The sequence below is a fragment of the Drosophila grimshawi genome, unplaced genomic scaffold, assembly GCF_018153295.1.
Source record: "Drosophila grimshawi isolate 15287-2541.00 unplaced genomic scaffold, ASM1815329v1 contig_1377, whole genome shotgun sequence".
In the NCBI taxonomy this organism is placed as follows: domain Eukaryota; kingdom Metazoa; phylum Arthropoda; class Insecta; order Diptera; family Drosophilidae; genus Drosophila; species Drosophila grimshawi.
The window spans coordinates 6313904-6329304 of record NW_025062900.1 but is presented as its reverse complement, the minus strand read 5'-3'; the positions used below and the strand labels follow the sequence as shown (position 1 = coordinate 6329304).

The following is a 15401-nucleotide window of genomic DNA, read 5'->3' as shown; positions in this document are numbered from 1 at the left end:
AAAACTAGAAATAATATGCTTGATAATGGATTTATTTTCCACATAGCTTGAAGGACAGCGGCCTCTTCGACTGACGCTTGAGAATGTTATATCTTTGGGGCAGCACTACGGATCTGAGCACTTGACGTCGTAAAGATTAGAGCACATTCTTATCAGAGCCAACACTGATATGGATATATACAAATTTCAACAGTTCAACCTACATTTTGTGTACATATCTTGATAATTTTATTTTACAATCGTTAGTCGAAAACTCGATTTTGCATTCAATCTTTGCTATAGTACATTTCAAACTCCAATTTTCATAAAAATATATATATATAGATGTATATGTGTATGCCATGTATTCACAATAATTTAGAATTGCGGGAGTTTGGGGATTTTTGGGGTGTTTGGTATGGGGATATTTAGCATTAATTATGACATAAAAACAACAAAGAATAGGAAGAAAAATATCAAAACACCGAATATCTTAATCATGAGCCAGCGATTTTTGGAAACGGATTGAAAATATTTAAGAATCTCGCCATGTGCCGCCTCAATATTCAATTCAGCGTCCGCCACATTCGTATCGATGCGTTCTACAATCTCCTCCTGCTCCTTAACCATGTGCGCGAGTTGCTGAAAGATGCCGCCCAACTCCACAATGGTCGATTCAATGTTCTGCATTGTCTCGGCACGCTGTTGCACATACGTGTCGGACTCATCGTAGATGGCCAGCTGCTGCTGCTGTTGCTGCAGTCGCGCCGGTGGACCGAGCAGCGGCGTCGTATCGCTGCCACCCATCATATCTATGCTCACCGCCTGATTCTCCTCGCTGAGCAGCAGCGAGCCCTGCTTAGCAGTCGATGGTGAAACGGTGTGAGCAGCCAGCGGACCGGGTCCTTGGCTAAAATGGTCGCGTCGCGTCTTCTGGTGCTTGAGATTTTCGGTGCGCACCTCAAGTATCTGCTTGAAGTCTGTACTCATGCTGGCCAGTTTGGATTGCAGGGCGAGCACCATGTTCGAGGAATGTGAGACCAGATGCTTGCCATTTGTGGTCCGTCGCTGATCCTTGGAGATGTCTTGCAGCTTGGCGATCTGTTGATTTAGCGCATTCAAATCGCCTTTGATGATGTACGTCAACTCCTGAATTTCCTGCGGTCTATCGTCAAATAGACTCTTCTTTTTGGCCACTAAAAATTTGGGGAAAAGTGTGAGCGCAAATCTGGCATGGCAAAAAACTATAACTAAAGTCAGTCCTAGAGATGGGCATTGTAAATTACGTTTGTAATTTGAGAGTTCTCATTTTTTTTTGTGTCACGTCCACGTCTATTTCGATAGTGACTTACACATGGTCAGCTTCTCCAGTTTGGCGTATGTGCTGGCAATGTTCTTGCCAATGAAACGGGCGACCATCATGAACTCGGAATAGCTCTGGACCTGTTTGGCCTTGCGCGGATCCCGTATGTTGACGGCCCGTGTGATGTTACGTGATTGTAGCGAACGTATCGCATTCGCAAATTCGCCCGTACGATCTCGGGCGGCCATTATGAATACCTCCGGTTGTTCCTCCTGTTCCAAATCAAAGTTTCCACGTTCCGGCTGCGCTCCACCAAAACTGTAGACGTTCTTCTCGTAGTAGTTGCTGCTGCTGCTGTTGTTGTTGTCAACTTTGTTGTACCCTTGGGTGGAATGATTGCCTGTAACGACAGCCGCAGCAGCGCACAGTGGCTGTTGGATGAACGTTCGCAACGCCTGGCCAGAGCGGGACGAGATACCGCTGAATAGATTCCACTGGCGGGCTGCTTTATCGTATTTATCGTCAGCGTCAACGTCTCCGGAAATCGACTGCGGTTCGCCAATATTAATGGCAGCCTCCAACACTGGCTGCTGTGTGACGTATAACACTGGTTGTTGTTGTTGCTGCTGTCCCAGTTGGATTAGTGAATGCTGCTGTTCCTGGTGTTGCTGCTGGTTTTGCTGCAATGACGTGTTTGGGACACTGTAATTGCTGCTGTATTCCTGCTGGTCCGTTTGTTGATGGCGTCGTCGAGTTTGCATCTCATTTCAAGTCAATTTGCTTCGCTGCCTTGATTACCTGCGTTTCCTGTTGTTAATTCTTTTTTTATTAATTGTTGTTGACGTTGTTTCTTTTTTATTCGTCATACACTACGCTTTGCTTTTACTATTGTTGTTGTTTTTGTTGTTGGACTTTTGAAACTTTTATTGCAATCGGAAGGCGTTACACTTATAACCTCTTTTGCTGATAGCTTAATTTGGTATTTGCTCTGTATTTAGTATTTTTATTAACATCACTCGCACATTTTCAGTGGACTTTGACGAATTAATTATTAGATGCTGGATATTTTGCCCAAAAAAAACCATACACACACAGCCAAGCTCTGTCCCAGATGACAGATGACGTGTTGCTGGCGCTCCGCGCTGCTAACTTAACTTAAAATACATGCAATTTTAACAGCAATATTTAGTGCGGAAAACTTGTTTCTTTATATAAAAATCAAACAAATACATTATAAATTGGAACCTTTATAGCATAGCTATGCTTAATAAGGAAAAAAAAAAACTATTATAAATCATGCTTAATTAAAGGCAAATTGTGATATTTGTCGTATTAAATTTGAATCTATTAGTATATCAGCTTAATATTGGTATTTAAATACCAGTAGACGCAAGTGGACAGCGCCACCGGCAACAAATGACAGCTGCTATTTCTCTCACCGTTCTTCCTCTATGTAGTGTTTTTTTTACATTGACGTCTCGTGTGCCAATTGTACAATAAATTGATGTTTCAAGTTAATTAATTGGAAAAAGTCGCTGATTATAAAAGAAGATGACGCTTTACCATTTTGGAAACTGTGTTGCGCTGCTGATGCCATATTACTTCACATACAAATACTCGGGCCTGTAAGTCAACAATCATAATCTAGGCCACACAATAAATCGTATTAATCAATAATGATTTGTTCCCTCCATTTCAGATCTGAATATGGTGCATTCTGGAAGTGTGTGCAAGCGGGTTGCATTTACATATTTACACAGCTCTGTAAAATGCTCGTTTTAGCCACATTCTTCTATTCGGACACCTCCTCCAACAGCGGAGAATTTAACTTCTTTACGGTAAGTGGATCAAAAATTTTCCAATTTGTCGATTTAAAATTGAAGGCATATTTTCTCTGAAACACAGGAGATTCTACGTTGTAGTGTAGATGTGGCCGATCTGCTTGGATTCGCCCTGATTCTAAGCCGCATACCTGGCAAGGGTCATTCAAAACTAATCACAGCTGGACTTGGCTGTAAGTGCTGAAACACAAGCAATCACTAAGAAAATTACTTTATTTTTTATTTGTAAACTTGGATTTCAGGGGCCACCGCCGAGGTAATCCTCTCACGTGGCATTATGCTGTGGGTGGGCGCCCGTGGCACTGAATTTAGCTGGATCTACATACAAAAATGTCTGGAGTCAAACGTTCTGCTTGTCCAGCACCTGACCACTGCGACGCTCATTTGGCTGTTCACGCGACATGATCTAAATAAGGCGCTGAAACCACTTGTTTCTATATTGCTGGCAGTCACCGTCTTCAAGGGCGTCTGGTTGGAGGGTATGCTGCATATCCTCAGCATTGGCGCTTGGTCAGCGATTGCGATTAAGGCACTAGTTGCTGCAGTCATCGGCTTCTGCTCTCTACACATTTATGCTGGCCTTGCCCAACAGATTGGCATTTAATTTGAACATATTTTTATTTCATAAATATTTCGGTTGTCGTGGGATTAAGTACAGTTGTTTAAAACAAATGATAACAATGAACAGTGTAGAGAATTACAAAAGATGTTAATGAATTATAGTTTATGATAATAACGATAGCAAAGTACGAGTTTTTATACAAAATATAAAAAGAGGAAAACAAAACACATCTGTGTTAATTCGCTAACTCGACAAATTCCAAATATTTCGAATATGTTTTTAAGCTCCACATTAATAACAAGTTATTTTAACAAACCAAAAAAAAATAATTCAAATACGATTCTTAATTTGCTCCTTAGATAATTCGAAATCTTAATCAACTCTGCATAAATAACAAATGAACAAAAAAAATAACAACATTTCTAGTACACTCTATAAGGGTATAACGAAATACAAAAACTATTTTAAAATATCTTCGATGAGCTTGTTGGACTCGGCGCCCAAAGTAATGGCATCAATTTCAAGAGTTCCTGGTTTTTTAGACAGCTCTATAAATCCGTCGCGCTTTAGGCCTGTCGAGTAATGTTGTTTAAGTTTGATAAGATAAACTGTTATTTATAAGTAAGTACAAAATGTACTTACACAACAAATGGCTAAAAGTCAAGGCTGCAGTTATGCGGTCTGGAAAAGATTTCACATACGAGTTGGCATCTATGGACTTTTTGTCGGGATTGTTGCGCAATATGTTCAGCAAATCCATCATAATGCTGTGCGAATCTGTGTTTTAAATAATTAATGTTAATTACATTTACATTTTGCTAACTCCATATTTTCCTACCAATATTGTTGTTCTTATAACTTTTGGAATGCTCGTATGCATTATTATTATTATTATTGTTATTGCCAGTGTTAATGCTTGGTTGTGAATTCGGCAGCTCAGCAGACTCTGTAGTTGGCATTTCCGGAACGTCGTTTACGGGAGCTTGTGATTGTCTTGGGGCCAATATCTCTTTTCCCAGCGCATCATCATAATCTGCACCAAATATTGTCCTTATTGTATTTTCGCAGATTAGCTCGACTTCTTCGCTGGAGCGCTTGGGGCGCTCTTTTAGTCGATCTGGAAATAGTTTACTAACAACAACAATATTGCAAAGAAATTAGTCAAAATACAATTTTAGATACGCACTCTTGCCTAAAACTGCTCAACATGGCTTTAGCATTTATATAATGCTTGTGCATATTTAGATCAGGTTTTGCTGCTCTTGCGGCCTCGTGGGTCTTAAAGTATGCTGATCTGTGGCACATGAGCGCTTTATAAGATAGTTTAATGCATTTATCTATTTGTAGTTTACAATTGCGTTTCCTTTTTCGTGACTGTACAACTATGGGAAGTGGAAGTAACGGCAACAGTGCCACATCCTCAATCTCTTGACGATGATCGACTGCTTGGGCACCGTTGTTTGGCTGATAAACATCCAATTCATTACCATCTAGTCTGGGCATTTTGTAACACAAACCAGTTAGTGAATGATCGGCTGAGCTGCACTTCACTGTAAATAGGTCAGAGTAAATAATAAAAAGAGATTACAAACCGTTGACTTACAAGAATTTCTAGGTTGTAGAAACTCTTCAAGAGCTATGAGATCCGTTTGATTAGATTCGCCAAAACCATCACTTAACATTAAATCCTGATCCATCTCGGTTAAAGTCAGTTCATGGGTGATGCTGATTTTATGATCCGATAAACAGGTGCGTGGCATTTGAATCGTTGGAGACTGTACACATATACAGATTAAAATTATTATTTTTTTGTTGTATATATTATATATGTATGTACTTGGTATATCTCGTCAATTTGTGGAGCATTACTTTCCGCATTCCACAGATGACATTCGGCTAACATGTGTCTATAATATTGAATATTTTGCTTATCCAAAAACTTTGGGCCCTCGATTCGAGCACGCTTCGAGACGCATAGGGAGATGATTTGTTTGCGTTTGCGGCAACCGTAAGCCATCTGGGGCCGAGCCCCAACAGGCACTTGAAACTCGTTGCCCATTATTTGATCCAGCAAATGTTTGGTTTCATCTGTTCAACATAATAATACTATAATTAAATTATGATAAAATAAAAAAGACGAGCTTACCAAGTAGGGTGTCCACCTGTTGCCCCAATATGTAGGTAGCACCGAATGTGAGACGTGTGAGATCCCTGAATGTAACCAGACTACGGCTTCGGGTTTGTAGCGCATTATTTGATTCTCTCTTGTCCTGATTGGAGTCAATAATCTTCTGAATTCGTTCGCTAGAAATTATCACGCATGTGAGCAAGTAGTTAAGCAGTTGAAATGAACATTTACCTGCTGGCGACAATGTCGATAGCATTAATTTCATGGCGAGAAAATACTTTTGCAGAATGCATTGATGAATATTTTTTTTCGCCTGCAATCCAGCAAGGCTCCAACGCAGGTGCAGTTAGCACCTGCTTAAGCGCCATATCTAACTAATTTGTAGAAAAAAAAAACGGTAAACTCAACGCATCCTTTATGGTTTTTGGCGGCGAAAATTGCGCATAACACAGCACTAAGAAATAATAATCGAATGAAAGATATGAAGCCGCCAAATTTAAATTGCTGTCTTCAGTAATACTTATTCTCAAGTGCATATTAGTGTTTAAGCGAAAGACATAATTCAACATTCCTGATATTGCTCAGCATGTATTCTAAGCTCCATATTTCTTATTTTTAATTGATGTTCAGATTTCTGACATTTTGTATTCTTATTGTTGTTGAAAGTTGAAAAAGGCCGAAATTTTCAATTAGCTGTTAATAACAGTTGAGAAAATGTTAAGGTTTTTGGGTGCCCACAGCTGCATATGTAGCTGTTAGTTTTGACTCAAAAAGAAGGTGGACTGCGCCAGTGTTTTTTTTTGTATATTTTCCGCAGCCTTATAATTCCAACTCCAGCAATTCCATCTCAAAGTCAAGTGCCAAGTGCGGCTCCATCTAAATGGTAAGCTTTAACCATTTACATAAAAGTAATGCAATGACTAATGCTAATAGCTATCTGTGTGGAAGCCGACGTGTTGGGAGGTGTGTGTGCGTGTGTTTGTGAGTGTTTGTTGTGTATGCTTGATTGTTTTTGATTGCGATAAGGGCGGTGTATTTATAATACATTTACTAATTACTTTCAATGCATTGCAGGGTGATAACCAAATATGTGACATTAGCAATGAGGTGCTTGAGGAACTGAAAAAGTTTCGCTTTCGCAAGAGCAAAAACAACTCGGCTCTGATATGTAAGAAATAAATTTTAATACATTTGTTCTTATTATTTCCGCAATGCTATGGCAAACATTGTAGTCATAGCTAGAGATGGACGCATGTCTGCTTTTTGCTCATCTCTAGTCAAATATTGCCCAAGGCATTCGTGACCAAAGCGAATTGAGTTAATTGATTGATTGTTTTTCTTTCTTTGTGAAGTGAAAATCGACCGGGAGAAGCAATCCGTTGTGCTCGATGAATTTATTGATGATATATCTGTCGATGAGCTGCAAGACTCACTGCCCGGCCACCAGCCCCGCTATGTGATCTACACATACAAAATGGTGCACGACGATCAGCGTGTCTCGTATCCGATGTGCTTCATATTCTATACACCGCGCGACAGTCAAATAGAGCTGCAAATGATGTACGCCTGCACGAAGAGCGCTCTGCAACGCGAGGTGGATCTGACTCGGGTCTACGAGATACGCGAACTCGATGAATTGACCGAGGAGTGGCTGAGGGCCAAGCTCAAGTAGTTAGTAGTTCCTGCTTACTACTACTCCAGCCGTTTTATAAAGCAATATTTTACGAGTAGTTTTTCTAATTACATATGCATGCCACATATATATGTTGTATGGATGCAAATATTTTGAGTGGAGCCGAAGCAAATACCAACGATAACGATACATACCAATACCAAACAAACCAATATATATATATATTTATATATATAATAATGACAATTTTTTCAATTTACACTACAATCGTATACATAGCATTGAGATACATACATAATTATCAATATGATTACATTTAAATAATGTATATGTAATGACTTTTAAGTGATTTTAGTTTGTGCATTTAAGTGTGAGTATTGAAATAATGAAATATCAATTGACATTAGCCATGATCTTATAGAAGCTGTGCTTGCCAAATTTATATTCATACAAATATATATATTTATTGTACAAAACGAATACAAAGCAAACATGACAAACAAAAAGAAAAAAACAATTCCATTTTATATACTATGCATATAGGCATATGTGATGCTTCAATAAAAAAGTGTTCATATTATAAAGCAAAAACAATAAATATTTTAACTATCTATCTATCTTTATTCATATTTATTAGCAGAGATGACTTTGAAATTGGAAAAAGTTATTCATTTCCAGCAGCACGGAGAGAAACACATAAATATCTTTTCATACTTTAATTCCTAGCTGGTTATATTGTTATCCATTAGTTGGGTTTAATTTCTAGTAGTGTAACCGTTGCGCCGCCGTGTGGTGCAACATGGTGTAGCGGCCGTCACTGGGTGTAGGGGGTGGCGGTGGTGGTGGAGCCAACATATGTGCCATGGCTGCCATTCCCATTTGTGTGGCAGCATTTGGTGGCGCCAAATGATGCAGCTGCAACGCATCGTGATGATGCATGGCAGCTGTTGATGGTGGTGCCGCGCCCGGATGATGATGATGGTAGTGATGTGACATGGGTGGCGGTGCCGGCGGTGGCAGTGGCAAATTCAACAGATTATTATTCGCAGCATGGGTGCGGAAATGCAGGCTTAAGCTATCCGCGGAGTCATAGGCCTTATCACAGTCGGGACACTTGAAATGTGAATGCTGCTCCAGTGTGTCCAGGCCCACTGGATCGGTATCGATGGGCTCATCATCGTCATCATCAACAATATCATGGTCTGTACTCGACTCGAGGGGGTGCAGCTTGAGCTTGTGAGTGCGCATATCGCGACGTCGACTGAAGGGCTTGCCACAAACATCGCAATGATGATTTTTAATGCGCGTGTGGGTGCTCATGTGCTTGGATAGATCCCCCGCCGTGTAGAAGGCCTTCTGGCATAGGGAACAGATTTGATCGCGTACGCCGCTGTGTATTTTCTGGTGCGCTTGAAAGTTACCCAGTGCTGAAAACTGCTTTGAGCAGATCTCGCACTGAAATGGCTTGTTGCCCGTGTGCGTCCTTTCGTGCACTTTGAGATTGTATTTCTGCGCAAAGCGCTGGGCACAATAGCTGCAGGCGTATGGCTTCTCGCCGGTATGCGTGCGTATATGCTGTGTCAGTTGTGCGGCACACTTGAAGCTCTTGTGGCACGTGGCCACATAGCATGTGTGTGGCAACTTTGGCACCGGTTTCGGTCCGCGTTTCTTGTGGCTTTCTGGCGGTTTGCGCTGATAACGTGAACGTCGTTTACTGCGCTTGCCTCCCTCCATTTGGCCCTCCTCCTCATCGCTGGTGTTGAGTTGTATATTGGCGGGCATTGGTTTGATTTCGTTGGTCACGAAATCGGTATTTGTGGCTGCATCATGTCTCCAGGACTCGTGCAGTCCTAAATATTGACGCAGACGCATATCGCTATTTTCGCACTCCTGCTGAAAGTGATAGGCGACGCCCAGGCGATAGAGGCAGTTATTGCAAATGCCAGCGGGCAATCCGTCTGTCTTATAAACCTGTAAGAGTTTTTAATCTTTACTTACAACAATGATGTGCCAAATAGTTCAGTAAACTTACTCGTATCTTTGAGCACATCATTAACATTTGCGAGGGCATCATGGCAAAGTCTGTGCTATAAATAGAAGTAAGTGGACTTGGCGCGCCTTCCTCTAGACACACCCGACATATTTTATGAACGTTAAAATCCATATTTTTTTATGATTACTTCCTTTATTTGTAGGTAAACATTTGAAGCCGTCCGTCAGCTGTTCAATGCTCAGTGTTGAGTGTAAGGCTAGTACGCTGATATGTAAAATGTAAACAAACATTTTTGAGGGTTCAAAAGAGAAAAAATAGGGGCAAAAATAAGAATTAAATTTCTTATGGAAATAATGCGTGGGCGAGACAAAATTGACATACTATTTAAAAATGTGATTGAGCATATAAAAACCATCAAGCCAACTTTCAGTCAGAATTCTTGAGCTGTATACTGTGCATTGTTAGTGTTGCAAAACATCTAACACTAACCACACACTAACTTGTCTAGTATGACCGTATTGTGCGGCGCTGACGTGACAGTTGGTTTGTTTGATTAGGCTCTCTCTTCTCTCAGCCAGCAATCTGCTATTGCTGCTTGCAAAATAAATAAAAAGAACAAGTGAAATTGAATTGTATATATTTATCGTATCAGTTAACGTGAGCATTGCAAGCTTTGCATACATGCAACTTGTTTGGCGTTGCGCAGCTGGAGGCGAAATTAGGGCAGCGTGGCGAGAGTGTAGCGAGCAATTTTGGATTTGGAGCACGCAGGCTGTTTGGTGAAATTTGTGTTGTTGGTGCGCTGCAACAGCCAACACCGCCACCAACCCCCCGTCGCACGCCTCCTCCCCACACACACACATACATACCATACACACAAACAAGATGCTGTGTATACAAAATTAGAGGGAGAATATTTGAAAATACACGGCCGGAATATTTATGCTATTGTAAACAATACGAGAGCCAGCGAAATTATTCGGGGTCAAACCGAAACAGAATAACAGAAGAAAACTAATTCCAGCGAATGCAAAGATTCCAAGTGGCAGTTTTACAAAAGCGCGTACAATGGCAACAAGTCGAAGCGAATGCGAACAACAGCAGGAAGCAGGAGCAACCTCAACGGCAACGGTAACGACGTCAGCAGGCCAGCTGCTCCGTCAGCGTTTAGTTAATGGCGGCAGCGGTCACGAGTCGTCGCCGACGACGTCAACGTCGCAGTCGAACGGCAAAGCAGCAGCAGCAACATCATTAATTGTTGGCAACAACACGAATAGCTCCGGCACTTTTATGAAACTGAAAACCTATCTGTTGGCCTTGCGTCCTTGGTCCCTGTCCGCCAGTTTGATGCCAACGCTGCTCGGTTCGGCGTTGGCCTACCGCTCTCAGTGGTCGGCGGACTTCTCCATGGTCACCTTCTTCCTCACCGCATTCACCGTGGTCACCGTGCATTGTGCCGGCAATGTGGTCAATACTTATTTCGATTTCATCAAAGGCATCGACAAACAAAAGGCTGACGATCGCACTCTGGTCGATCACATACTCACCAAGGATGAGGTAAGTCAACTCATATGCGCATTTTATAATAAAAATAATAATAATTAATAATTGTGTTATTGGTTTTAAGCGTTTTTCATTTAATTGTTGTCCATATTTTTTTTTTAGGTGGTTTCGCTGGGTGCTATCCTTTACCTGGCTGGATGCGGTGGCTTTGTGCTGCTCGCCGTGCTTAGCCCCGCTAAAATGGAACATTTGGCGCTTATTTACTTTGGTGGCCTATCATCGAGCTTCCTATATACGGGCGGAATTGGTTTCAAATACATTGCGCTGGGTGATCTGGTCATCTTGATATTGTTTGGACCAATGTCGGTGCTATTTGCGTTCATGGCGCAAACAGGTCACGTGGATTGGACAACGATAGGATATGCCATACCGCTGGCCCTCAATACGGAGGCCATACTGCATAGCAATAATACGCGCGATGCGGAAAGCGATGGCAAGGCTGGCATCGTAACACTGGCCATACTAATTGGACGCACTGCCTCCCATGTGCTATATGCCATGATGCTCTTCACACCCTACTCACTGTTTTTCATCTTTGGACTGAAGTATTCGCTGTGGTTTCTGCTGCCGTTAATTACATTGCCGCAGGCATTTCAAATCGAGAAACGTTTCCGCAACGAGCAGACAATGCATGCAGTGCCCAAGCAGACGGCCAAACTGAATTTCTTCTTTGGAATACTCTACATTGTGGCCTGCTGCTGTGCACAGCAGCTCCCAACTTTCGTTTGGCGCAAACACTAGATATATATATATATATATATATTTTATAGGAGATATGGCAACGACACTTCCTGAACGGCTGCAACGTTATTGGGAATTTCATTAGTTTTTCTATTTTTTTGTAGTATTTTTTTATTTGTTGATTTTAGTGAAATGTAGTTACGAATATTGTATTGTACTATTGTCTCAAAATTGCTGTTGCATAAATTTTTGGAACGCTTTGCTAGTCTCCTAGTCTCTTAACACTTAACTCTTATCATAGAACTGAACATATCGCCTCCCCTCTCCCCTTAGGCCCACAGCTTTGGCTAGAGTCACTTTATTTATTTCACCTGAACTACGAACTCAATCGATACCTATAGTTTTTATATATATAAATAGGTACTCTTCCTCTCACTCGTTGGAATCATGGACCAAGATCGTTATAGCGTCGGCGTGTGCAACAATATTGAAATCATCTAATGGCTTAGATATACATACATACGACAGATGTATGTGAAAACGTTAATGTTACTTTATAGAAAATTGCTTGAGAAACATGCAAAATAAGTTATGAATCGACAATGCTGGCTTTGCTTTTGGTGTAACAATAGTTAGCGTTTTTACTCTTACACCCAACATACACATATACATAATCTATATATAAATACACATTATATACGTATACATCATCATATATACAATACATGTAATTATACATGCATACACACATAATTAGATCATGTAAGCCCAGTGTCTAGCAGCAGGCTCAAGAGTGAGAATATCAACACATACACAATTTTTAAGAAAATAAAAATGAGAAAAATTAAAAATATATTATATGTACACACATACTTACAATATGGTATAGATGTACTAGAACAAATGGCAGATCGAAAGATTTGCTGTGAGTAACCGTTGTTTTCCAAGCATAAATCACAAAACCTATGCATATAAACAAATAGCTTTAAATAACAATAACAGAAAAAAAAAAAAAAAAAAAATACGAAAAAAATGCCTATTGTGTGTGTATAGAACAAATAGAAATGAAATTGAATTGTTGAATACAAATTCATAAAATTAGTACATTTTTGAAATTCATTTTGTGGCAATATATTTGTACGCTAAGCTGATAAATCGTTCTTCATATATTTATATTTGTATTCGTGTTTGTATCGTAACTTTAGTGCTTAAATTTAATTTTCGTAATTTGTAATGCACAATTGAAATGCTTTTGTTGTTTGCTGAAAAACATACGAAATATCGAAAGGACAAGTTGAAAAGAATTGAAATGGAATTGTCAATGTGAATCAAAACAATTAACTGAATGACAACTTTGTAGACTACTTAAAAAACAAAACAAAACAAAACAAAACAAAAAGAAAACCAACAACAATGAACAATAATAATTATAGTTATATGAGAAATTAAAAACATAATTAGAAATGTAACTGCAAATCGTGTTCAATTTATATTGCATAATTAAACAAAATGGGATTAGCGGATATTTCGATAATATTTAATCCATGCTTTTTTTTTTTTGGGGATAGCTTTAAATTGAGCAGTATTCATGAACTGCTGAGACTGTCTGCTTTACTTTGCATTAAAAAACTTGAGCAGTAAGGCTTAACCTACTATATTCTGTTTTAGAACAAGTCATGCAGTAAGATTGTAGAATTTATAAAAGTTACATAAACTGGAACATTTTGAATTTTCAAAACGTAGAGTTTATGAATTGTGTGGCAGTATTTATTTCTCAATTAGTAGCCACTTTTCTTTTTTTAGGACAATCTTGCCACTAGCATGGCATCGTATGGCTTCACCGCCGCCGTAGCACCCTCGAGTGGTACCTCCTCGGGCATCTGGCCAGGAATGGCCACCAGCCTGAAGTGCTGCAGCAGCGTTGTGGTCAACATAAACAGATTCTGACGTGCCAGCAAATCGCCCATGCAACGATGCCGCCCAAAGCCAAACGGATTGAACGACTCTGGCAATTTGATTTGCCCGTCGATCAGATAGCGTGTCGGATCAAATATTTCTGGGTCCGGAAAGTCGACGGCGTTGATGAGCATGCCACGGAAGCAGGCAATCACCATTGTGTCCTTGGGTATCTCATAGCCAGATAGACGTGTATCGCAAACGGCACGATGTGGAATACCGCAGGTGTGCATCATAAACATGCGCACCGCCTCCAAGGTGATGGCCTCGCAGTAGGGCATCTTGGCCCGATCCGACCATTCGGGTATGCGCTCCAATCCGACCGCCTCCTTGATTTCAGCATAGGCACGCTCCTGCATCTCTGGCTGCCTAACCAGATGCATGAAACAGAAGCCCAGACTCTTGTTCGTCGTCTCCGAGCCAGCGAGGAACATGTCCAGGCATATGGCCAAAAGGCTAGCATCACTGAACATGGAACTGTCGCTGCTCTCCTGGGCACGCAAATAGCTATCCATTAAATCGCGTGGCTCATCATAATTGCGATACGTGCAGCGATGCAGCTCAATCTCCTTGCCCATAAATTCATACAAAGCTCGATGGCTGTCCACAAAGCCATTGTACCCGGAATAGTCGGGCGCAATGAAGCGCAATAGTGGAAAATGACTGAACAGGGCACCCATCATGTCAATATTCTTGAACAGCTCGAAGAACGTTTCCAGCAATTCGGTTATTTCCGGTGAGCCTGGCTCATAGCGTCGTCCGCTGAGCATGCACCACAGAGTATTCAGCACATACACACTGGTCAGATCATGCATCTCGATCCGCGCCTGCTTGCCGCCCGATGCCTTTACACACGAGCGCAAATTCTGCAGCAGACAACTGGCCTCATTGTGGACAATGGCCATCATGCCGCTGCGTGCGAATCCAAAATTCTTGAGATGCCGCAAGATGAAGCGACGCTGCTCCACCCACATTTCACCATCGGTCAGCAGGACGCCCAGGCGGGCGTTAAAAGTGCGCAGGCGATAGAAGATGCCATCGGGACGACCATCAATATCCTCGTTGGTCATCATCTCACTAATGGCATCGTTCGTATACGCAATCACAACCTTATCCTTACCAATTTTCAGGCCATAGTAACCATATGGATTGACATATCGCCGGGCCAGCTCATCGATCACCTTGCAGAACATTCCAAGCCGCACACGCAGTTGAGATATCTGCAGAGCACTGCCAACAATCGGAAACCAGCGTGGACCTGGATTGTGGTTAGAATGATAGATTGATTCAATTGGTACAAAATGCATCTTTGAAAACAAATTTTAAATGATATTCGAAAATTAGATATTCGAAAAAGTCGACTTGGGTTGGTCATAAAATGATTTTTATAAGCAATCTTTTTTTTTTTAATATTTTCTAAAAGATTACCGAACAAAATGCAGTCGATCAAACTCTCATCTCATTCTCTTTTTGTATTTTAAATTCAGTTTAAGATTTTCCACTATCATAACTTTATCGAAACTGCACTGATTTTGAAAAGCATTACGATTTCGATCTAAATTAATATGACAATAATAGCAATTGAGAAACACGATTTTCAAACAAATTTCATGTTTTAATTGTATTCCTAAAAATCAATTTTCAGAAGCCATATCTTTGCAAATATGACTTGTCCTCTAAATTATAATAACACTTCCGTTTGGAAATAGGATTTTTCATATTTTCCTAGCTTTGCACCTACCGGGTGGAAATTTATCAGGCT

At 40.7% G+C, this 15401-nt stretch overlaps 7 protein-coding genes across 8 annotated transcripts; 3 read left to right on the top strand and 4 right to left on the bottom strand.

The window, feature by feature from the left end:
• Window positions 1-14: 14 nt before the first annotated feature.
• Window positions 15-2434, bottom strand: LOC6562083 (syntaxin-5). The gene is made up of 2 exons (XM_001988886.3): window positions 1332-2434; window positions 15-1175 (listed from the first exon to the last, which is right to left on the bottom strand). Exons 1-2 carry the CDS (start codon window positions 2041-2043, stop codon window positions 418-420), a joined length of 1470 nt encoding a protein of 489 aa, XP_001988922.1. The 5' UTR covers window positions 2044-2434; the 3' UTR covers window positions 15-417.
• A 296-nt stretch (window positions 2435-2730) lies between these two features.
• Window positions 2731-3910, top strand: LOC6562084 (transmembrane protein 147). The gene is made up of 4 exons (XM_001988887.2): window positions 2731-2907; window positions 2982-3120; window positions 3188-3296; window positions 3366-3910. The coding sequence occupies exons 1-4, from the start codon at window positions 2834-2836 to the stop codon at window positions 3725-3727; spliced, it is 684 nt and encodes a 227-aa protein (XP_001988923.1). The 5' UTR covers window positions 2731-2833; the 3' UTR covers window positions 3728-3910.
• Window positions 3911-3968: 58 nt separating this feature from the next.
• Window positions 3969-6261, bottom strand: LOC6562085. 2 transcript variants are annotated; one of them, XM_032736486.2, is made up of 8 exons: window positions 6045-6261; window positions 5832-5989; window positions 5523-5773; window positions 5289-5460; window positions 4872-5235; window positions 4524-4816; window positions 4328-4462; window positions 3969-4257 (listed from the first exon to the last, which is right to left on the bottom strand). In XM_032736486.2, the coding sequence occupies exons 1-8, from the start codon at window positions 6179-6181 to the stop codon at window positions 4145-4147; spliced, it is 1623 nt and encodes a 540-aa protein (XP_032592377.1). In that variant the 5' UTR covers window positions 6182-6261; the 3' UTR covers window positions 3969-4144. The 2 variants fall into 2 exon arrangements, with proteins under 2 accessions (XP_032592377.1, XP_032592378.1); XM_032736487.1 differs by lacking the exons at window positions 3969-4257; window positions 4328-4462; window positions 4524-4816 and having other exon boundaries at window positions 4873-4979; window positions 5038-5235; window positions 6045-6172.
• Window positions 6262-6556: 295 nt separating this feature from the next.
• Window positions 6557-8015, top strand: LOC6562086 (glia maturation factor beta). The gene is made up of 3 exons (XM_001988889.3): window positions 6557-6696; window positions 6888-6981; window positions 7166-8015. The coding sequence occupies exons 1-3, from the start codon at window positions 6694-6696 to the stop codon at window positions 7483-7485; spliced, it is 417 nt and encodes a 138-aa protein (XP_001988925.1). The 5' UTR covers window positions 6557-6693; the 3' UTR covers window positions 7486-8015.
• A 49-nt stretch (window positions 8016-8064) lies between these two features.
• On the bottom strand, window positions 8065-9664 carry LOC6562087 (zinc finger protein 235). Its single transcript, XM_001988890.2, has 2 exons — window positions 9479-9664; window positions 8065-9417 (listed from the first exon to the last, which is right to left on the bottom strand). Exons 1-2 carry the CDS (start codon window positions 9608-9610, stop codon window positions 8209-8211), a joined length of 1341 nt encoding a protein of 446 aa, XP_001988926.2. The 5' UTR covers window positions 9611-9664; the 3' UTR covers window positions 8065-8208.
• A 402-nt stretch (window positions 9665-10066) lies between these two features.
• Window positions 10067-12705, top strand: LOC6561636 (ubiA prenyltransferase domain-containing protein 1 homolog). The gene is made up of 2 exons (XM_001988891.3): window positions 10067-10996; window positions 11105-12705. Exons 1-2 carry the CDS (start codon window positions 10508-10510, stop codon window positions 11741-11743), a joined length of 1128 nt encoding a protein of 375 aa, XP_001988927.1. The 5' UTR covers window positions 10067-10507; the 3' UTR covers window positions 11744-12705.
• A 777-nt stretch (window positions 12706-13482) lies between these two features.
• On the bottom strand, window positions 13483-14946 carry LOC6561637 (probable cytochrome P450 303a1). The gene has a single exon (XM_032735855.1). The coding sequence runs from the start codon at window positions 14944-14946 to the stop codon at window positions 13483-13485; it is 1464 nt and encodes a 487-aa protein (XP_032591746.1).
• Window positions 14947-15401: the final 455 nt, after the last annotated feature.